Source organism: Musca autumnalis, unplaced genomic scaffold (genome assembly GCF_047663935.1).
Source record: "Musca autumnalis isolate F117 unplaced genomic scaffold, ASM4766393v1 scaffold_2, whole genome shotgun sequence".
Taxonomy (NCBI): domain Eukaryota; kingdom Metazoa; phylum Arthropoda; class Insecta; order Diptera; family Muscidae; genus Musca; species Musca autumnalis.
Genome location: NW_027411755.1, coordinates 111,498,268 through 111,507,107, shown reverse-complemented (window position 1 = coordinate 111,507,107; position 8,840 = coordinate 111,498,268). Strand labels below are relative to the sequence as shown.

Genomic DNA, 8,840 nt, shown 5'->3' with positions numbered 1-8,840 from the left:
CAATTTCTATTGGGTGGTTTAGTTAATCATACACTCACAAAAAGGCAATGGTGATAAGTTTGTAGGAACTCTTTCTACGAGCTTAACTATCCTAAATATCTTGATTAAACCTCTTATTAGATCAAACACAACATTGTAAACACGTACGGAGAGAATTATTAAAATTATTGAACCGAAAATTAGTTTCTTCTGCAGGTTGTTGCAACAATACAAAGAAAAAGTTAACCTCATTTTCTTTGACACATGTGAAAGTGAATTAAGATGTGGAAGCAAATATTAAGATAATAATTGTTAATTAATTGAACTTTTGTTTTTATAAACTGCTGCAAAATAAGGAATGTTGTTTGATTATACGTTTGATATTTCCAGCATTCCTTTCCAACATAGTTTTCGGATCTCATGAAATGTTAAGCTGAACATTACATTTAAGAGACAATTTTTGGCAGGTGGGCGAATCGGATAACTGTCACATTTTTGCTTGTAAAAAAACTAAAGTTAAGTGCGAAATTCGCTTTGCTGCCACAAAATGAGTGTAAAACTTGAGCTTTGTTCCCGTACTTTTTAATAGTAAAATTTGTAAAAGAGAGAAAGAAAGAAAAATTGTTTTCACACAAAAGTTTTTTCAAAAAGTACGGGAACGCAAAAATTGAAAAAAAAACTTCGAAAAAGCTGGAACAAATGTCAATGTCAACGTTCCAGCCAATCAGACGCCGGCAATCATGTTATTATTTTTTACACGCTCAAATTTGTAGTAAAAAGTTTTTAAAGAGAGCGCCATTTAGCGCCATTTTTGTTTAAAGCGAAGTGAACATTTTACAACTTTTTTGTGTACGGGAACGGTTTTTTGTGTTGGTATAAACCCGATGTAACGAACCGATTTAAGGTACGTATTTTGAGGCTGTGGCCATATTTAAAAAGCTATGTATATACAAACATTATCCTCTACATCGAGCATGTTACTAACAATTTTCATTACAATAGATTTTGAATATATTTTACAAATAATTATCTTAAATACCTTTTTGTTGTACCATGTTAGCGCCAGAAAATAAATAATATTATAAAATACTCGTATATATTTTTATTTTTTTTCAGTTTTAGTTTGTAATATTATCGATAAAACTAACAACATAGTACGTACATATATACAATTTTATCACTTTTCACAAAAATTACAGCGGTACATTTTTAAACCTATGCTTAAATTTGTGCAAAACTAAGGAATGTGTCAGTGCAGTTAACTTACATTTTAAACTTAGATTTGATTTTCGTACACTAAAATATCAACAAAAATGAGATTCATATTTATTAAAATCGAACATCCTTATTTGGTCACTGGGGTTTGGATCCACACATATTTGGGAGTTCCTTTGTGTTGACACTACATATGGCCTTGTAGTTATTGCTTCGATTTCGTATTAAAAGGCCTTTGCTCATATATGGGTAAAAATGAGATTTTTATTTTAGGTGGAAATTGACATATTGGAAAGACGTAATTCTTCCGAATTGATGTTGACAAATTTATCACTATCAATTTGAAGAAGGGCGTCCAAAGTTACTGTTGGTTGGTTTGTATCATCCATTTGCGGTGTCTGTTGAAAAAGCGTTTGTTGATATTCCTGATACTGGAACTGATGATGATTGTCAACGATGTTGAGGGTGGAGGCAACTGTTGTCGTTGTATGAAAGTTGTTAGCTGTGCTCATGTTTGTCAAATTTTGAAACTGTAAGGTATTGCATAGATTTCCATTGTTATTGGCGTTGGGGTAGATTGGAGTAATACTGCCACCACTTGTAGGATTGTAAAAGGGATTAGACGGAGAGGTGGACATTGTTGTTAATTGATTTGTAGTGGAAAAATTATTGTGATTATTTTGAAACGGGTTGCCGTTGTTGTTGTTATTAGCAAGTGGAGTGGCTTGGGTGTTGTTGCAGTTAATCTGGATTTGATTATATGAATTACACATCTGTGTCTGACTTTCAGCACTAGGTGTCTTCATTAGACCAGGTGATGCTGGTTGTGGTGATGGTGACATTTGGTATGGTGATCTATATGATCCATAATAATTGGGTGATAGAACTGAAATTAAAATTAAAAGTAATTATTAGATTGATATATTAATTCAATAACAAAAAATCAGAAGGTCTCGTTAGACAAAGCCCTTGTGTGGAATTTTTGATTAAGTCATTTCTGATAAATGAAGTATTGCCGAGCCAAAATTGAACCAGATTGCCCTTTCCTTTAGTCTTCTGCCAGAAATAACCTAAGCAAGAAAGCCAGCCAAGTAAGTGATAAAAGCTTCATCAAAATGGACGAATATGTTTTAAGAATTGTAGTTTATCTGAAAAGTGTTTTTTTCTTGGATCATCGAATTGGATGATACTTTTCTAAATCACTGCACTGGGAGTTAAACAGAGTTCCCATTGGAATCATAGGAGAACGTATAGTGAAAAACTAAGCAAAAATTCTGAGTCAGCATTAGTGGATCTATAAGGGAGTAAATGAAGCGGTCAGGTTTCACAACATACTATCTAAGGATTCAAAAATCGATAGGTAGTATTAAGCGGAGCGACGGTACGTGGGTTAACTCTGGATGTACTATCAGGGGTTCACTTCCTCGGGTGGCATGGATCTTAATGGTGACCTGCAAAGCAATCTAATAGAAAGATTAACTAGCCTCGCAAGATTTCAATGAACGATTAGCGGGTTTCAGCTATACTTCAGAATCCTGCGGAACCGGTGTTAACAATCCTGACGTAGAGATAAAGGTAAATGTGGCCTACAACTGCAAAGCGGGGAAATGCGGAGTTCCCTTACTCCTACTCTGAGTTACGGTATTTAATTAATGAATAAATGGAGGCTTATGCTGTTGAGGTCGGAATACTAAAAAGTGGTAAACTTTTACCAATTTTTTCGAAGTGGAGTGAACCCAGAGACCCAGAGACGGAACTCGTACTATTAAACATTGGAATTGGAATTTTATCTTTAAGCTAAAAATCTACTCTGAAATAACTCCGATTGGAAACGTTGGGAACTTAGATACAAATTCATAGGTTGGTGTTAAATATCCTTATTGGATCTGCGCATTTTAACCTATGGTGGACTTGTCTGGAAATAAGGAACTATATTCAAAACTATCAAGAGTATAAAGGCTTGTGTCAATTCTATTTCCGGGACAATGAAAAGCACTGCTCAGGCTTTGAACGTAATCCTCGATCTCCAACCTCTGGATATCCTACTCCAGTTTCAATTCCAGCTAACAGTAATCGCACAAGCGATTATATGTCCAACTTTTTCAGCTTGTATTCTCCCGTAGTATTTATTTGGGCTGACGGTCTGATGGAGGGAGAAACTATCGCTAGAGTCTATTGTGAAAATGCATTAATCGAGCACTCAAATAAACTTAACGACACCTGTAACATTGCCAAGAAGAGATTATTACTACACCGTCCGACAATTTTCACATGAACCAAACTAAATGGAGTAAAATGGTACTTAAGATTTTTCGTTTTCTCATCCTGTTGATTTTTTAAAGGACATTCAAATTTGAAAGGACAACATTTTTCAAAAAAAAAAAAAAAACAAAAAATATATATATATATATATGGTAACATGGGGCGCCTTCGCCACGTTTTTTTCAAAATGTTCTCATGCGGACACCGTTAAAGTTTTTTCAAATATTATTTTTGGTACAAATATTAACATATCTTGACTATGAGTTTTGATATATAAATGGTTACAATTTTGTTTTTATATATTATTTTTGAGAATTTACAAAATGTCTAAAAAGTGGCGAAGCCTCCCCACCCATGGGGCAGCTTCGCCATCGATATTGAATATTCTCCAATGGACTACACAATTGTAATTTACCATACATCTTCCTTAAATATCACCATTATGCAAAAAAGGAACACGTTTTCTATTAAATAATCAAAAATGATTTTAAAATTCACAAAAAGTAACCGATTCTAGCAGTTAATTGAAGTAGGTACCTTGAATTTAGGTACAAAAATCATAATATAACTAAAACAAGATACGTTTAGGATAATATTCGATTTTAACTTCACATTATAATGTGGTATATCTATGGTATAAAGAATTTATGCTAAACATGAACAATTTCTATCATTAACCCACCACGGCACTATCATGGCGTATGCGCCCCACTCCTTATATATTATGAATAATATTAATATATTGACATTTGCAATTGCTTTTTCATGCGAATTATTGGGATTTGTATTCTTCAGAAGTTGTCTTCTAACGGTAAAAAATATGTCTTTGATATTACTAAAGAAAAAGAAGATATCACAAAAAATAGCCACCATAATTATTTTTCCCAACACCCTGAAAACACAAAACCGCGTGCGTCCGCTATCATAACTATGACACAGCTACCAACTTTTGGGAGATGATAGATCTTCATTAAACTCACAATTTTGCCTTTAACGGATTTTTTCTAGCACTTATATTTTACGAGAAAATCGTCGCTGGCGTAGCCGCCCCAGTGGCGAAGGCGCCCCATGTTACCATATATATATTATATTAAATGACTTAATATAATAATTATAAATTATTGCATTCAAGGATAACAGGGACATAAATATGTCCATGAAAAATTAAATTCTAAAAATCCTTTGAAAACATCCTTCAATTTTGTTAAAAAAAAATATATATTTTATTATATTTCAATATCTTAGCTTTGTAATGCGGCCCATACACTATGGGCATGCACGACAGCATTTGTAATAGTATTAGTAAATTTTGAAACATTTGTCAATGTATGTGTGAATATTTTATGCAGGATAGAAATCAAAATGATTTTGATTTTGAAAATGAACCCCTTTCAATCGAATGAATTTTGTTTATTTTCCAAGTGACAAGCAAATAATTTTTGAAAACAACAACTTCTATTTGTGATAAAATTAAACAATTGGAAAATTTCAACTCAAAATCGAATTTTTGGAGGAAAATATATATTTGTTTGAAATTGGATTGAAGGGATGCCACACACTAGTCAATCACACACGTACACAAAGGGTTCATTTGGCAGTGCAGTTTGACAGTATAGTGTATGCCCGGTACAATGCGGGGCATACACTATACTGCCAAACTGCACTGCCAAATGAACCCTTGTGTACGTGTGTGATTGAATAGTGTGTGGCATTCCTTCAATCCATATTGCAAAAATGATGAATTTTCCTCCAGAACTCGATTTTGGGTTGAAGTTTTCCCAAGTTTTTAATTTCCTCACAAATAATATTTGTTGTTTTCAAAAATTATTTGTTGGTTACTTGGAAAATAAACAAAATTCATCGGATTGAAAGGGGTTCATTTACAAAATCAAAACTATTTTGATTTCAATCCTGCCAAAACTACTCCCAAATACATTGACAAAAACTTCAAAATTTACTAATACTATTACAAATGCTGTCCTGCATGCCCATAGTGTATGCCCGACATAAGTTATTTTATTAATGGCCTGTTTCACTAAGACGATTCGAATACGAATTCATTCGAACTACTACCAAACTTCTGGTATTTTTGAAAAATATTTGAATTGTTTTATTTTCAATCAAAGTAAATCGAACGAATTCGAATCGTCTTCGATAAACAGGCCATAAATACTTCAAAGAAAAAAAACATTTTATTCTATATATAGTTAAAACGACAGGACTCGTGTCTTCTTATTTTAGGTTTCCTATCATACTGCGGTGACAGAATATGGTTTGGTCGTATTTTTTTAATTTTGTTCGTTTCGCACAATGAATGAAAATGTTTTGTTTTCTTTGAAGAATTTAATGTAAATATTTATTAAAAAATAACTTACAAAGCTAGGATATTGAAATTTCGGGAAGGATATTAACATATATTTTTTTACTATTTGTATGCAAGTCAAGCTTAATCTCATATTTGTTATTTTCAAATTTAAAAACAACAAGTTTAAAGTGGGATGTAGTTAAAATTGATTACTTTTGGGGATGGCAGAGAAGACTAGTTTCGTCCAACGCCACTTGGACTCATCATTTCTCTTAGTTCTTTGTATTGAAACAAAGAACCCTTCCCCAATTTTATGACGACTTGAGCTCAAGAAAAAGTGTGACTGTTGAATTCGTTTAAATGCGAATTCAACCGAAACACCTAAAAACTCTCGTAGCCGCATATGTAAACCGAATTAATAAATTTTTTTGAAAAAAAAATGCAAGATGGTTTTCAAAGGATTTTTTAGTATTCAATTTTCCAAGGACATTTTTGATGTCCTCTTTATCCTTGAATACAATAAATGAAAATAATTATATAAAGCCATCATTCTCCTCTTTAATATGACACCAACACCAGAATCGTGCGATGTGTACAAATATTTTAAATACTTTTGTAAAAATGTGTCCTTTGAAATTTTAATGTCCTTTAAAAGGTTAACATGATGAGAAAACGAAAAATCATAAGTGTCATTTACTCCATTTTCCTATAGTTTCAGACGTACATAGTCCGGTGTAATTTTGGCTGTCGGACGGTGTTACATCTGCGCGGAGACAACGGAAAACTTAGTTTATGTCAATTAGTTCAGCCCAATTTTATTTTTGTCTTAATAAAATGGGACTTTCTTTTGGGTTTCTAATGAAATCACCAAGGACATTCATCGCCAAATGTAATTTTCTTCCCTTCAGAAATAAATCCCGATTTTGTTTCATAGAATCATTAAGGGTTATCCCTAGTTGTGCATACCAAAAAAACTCATTTTTCATGTTTTTTTAACAAACTAGCAATATTTTTAATTAGTTCTTTATTTCATCTGAAACAGCACATGGTCAGACTGACCATTCATATTGATATATCTCAGAAGGTTGTAGGGATGGACAGAAAGACTTTGCACATTTTGCTTCGGAAGAGATGTCCAATTAACGGAAATCAAGAGCCAAGGTGGCAATCAAAAGATCTACTTTACTAAATATTAAGAATTTGTATTTTTTATCAAATTTACATTTTTAATTCTTGATAACGGTACACTGCCCATGTGCAGTTGATGTCAACTTTTTGTACTAAAATTTTATATTTTTAGTCCACTCATCAAATCCCCATCCAAATCTTTTAATATTATCAATAACATTTTCAGAAAAAGTTATTTTAAATGTCGCCTAATTTTGATATGATTATCGCTTTAGATTATGTGGGAAATATTTTTAATATTTAAAGAGCTATAAATTCATTATGGATGCACAAATCGACATAATTCTTTCAGATTCGTTGTATCGGATGTGTTTACTGTAAGAAAAAAAAAAACATAAACATATATAAAAGTTAACATCACATTTTTTATTTTTGTCCACTACGGCAACACTGTGCGCCGTTCGAACTCGGCGATAACTGTAAAAATTTCGATTTTATCGAAAAAATTATTATTGAGAAATCGAGCGAACAAATTTTTAAAAATAATCAGCCTCTCTTAAAGCCGAGCTTTTTATGTATTTAACAAGCTCACCGAAATATATGATGATCGGTCTATTCGTTTTTGAGCTATGGTTGGCACCGGTTTCAAAAACATTTTTTAGATTTTTTTGTTTTTCTTTATGAGGATTTATTTGGCGATTTACGCAATGGAATTGCCATTTGAAACCCGTTTGGTTTATTAAATCCGGTTATATGTAAACATACTATAAGATATTTAGCAAGGTCTACACCTTTTTCAGATGTAATTCGAATTATTTTAATTGTAATTCGAGAATTCTATTTGTAATTCGTAACATTTCATTTGTAATTCGAAATATTCCATTTGTAATTCGAATTATTCCATTTGTAATTCGAATTATTCCATTTGTAATTTGAATTATTCCATTTGTAATTCGAATTATTCCATTTGTAATTCGAATTATTCCATTTGTAATTCGAATTATTCCATTTGTAATTCGAATTATTCCATTTGAAATTCGAATTATTCCATTTGTAATTCGAATTATTCCATTTGTAATTCGAATGATTTCAAGTGTAATTTCAATTAAAATATTCGAATTACAAATGGAATAATTCGAATTACAAATGAAATAATTGGAATTGCAAATGGAATAATTCGAATTTTAAATGGAATCATTCGAATTACAAATGGAATAATACGAATTTCAAAAGGAATAATTCGAATTACATATGGAATAATCCGAATTACAAATAGAATAATTCATATTACAAATGGAATATTTCGAATTACAAATGGAATAATTCGAATTACAAATGAAATGTTACGAATTACAAATAGAATTCTCGAATTGCAAATGAAATGTTACGAATTACAAATAGAATGTTTCGAATTACATCTGAAAAAGGTGTACATCGGGTTGGCTATCTAGACTAATTTTAACAATAAACCAAATAGGTTTTACATTATTGCGATTTGAGTTTCTTTGTACATATGTATTTCGATTCACAATAATGTATTTTGAAAACAAATATATATGGACCTTGATATATTTAATAGTTGTTCGTTCCTAGAGTCAGGTTATACTTACAAGGTTCAGTTTTAATTCCTGGAGCTGTTGAGACCGATGGTGATGTTGAGGGAAGTGGTATATTCCACATTTGGGTTGGAGCTAAAAGAAATTAACATGTAACATCGAATACAGTGTATTTCATGCAATATTAATTGGGATAAAGTGGGTTAGATACAGAAGGTTAGTGGCAGAATATACACACATACATATACGAAGATATTTATACATCTGATATTAGTACGATTAATGTGTCCGAGATTTATGATAATGATGTTTATAAAGCAACATTTAATATAGTTTTTTAACAGATGTAAAATATAGTCTGCAATAGCGGATTCATCGGGATCATGACTTCCATA

The 8,840-nt window shown here is 31.8% G+C and overlaps 1 protein-coding gene across 4 annotated transcripts in view; it reads right to left on the bottom strand.

Annotated features, from left to right (window-relative positions):
• Positions 1–1,066: 1,066 nt before the first annotated feature.
• The window catches only part of LOC141394486 (uncharacterized), a 54,528-nt gene continuing 46,754 nt past the window's right edge, over positions 1,067–8,840 (bottom strand). For all 4 annotated transcript variants that reach the window (XM_073968937.1, XM_073968938.1, XM_073968939.1 and 1 more), the window contains exons 8-9: positions 8,500–8,580; positions 1,067–2,080 (exon numbers count right to left, since the gene is read on the bottom strand). In XM_073968937.1, the coding sequence (XP_073825038.1) occupies positions 1,464–2,080; positions 8,500–8,580 (698 nt within the window). In that variant the 3' untranslated portion in view covers positions 1,067–1,463. The remainder of the gene's footprint in view (positions 2,081–8,499; positions 8,581–8,840) is intronic.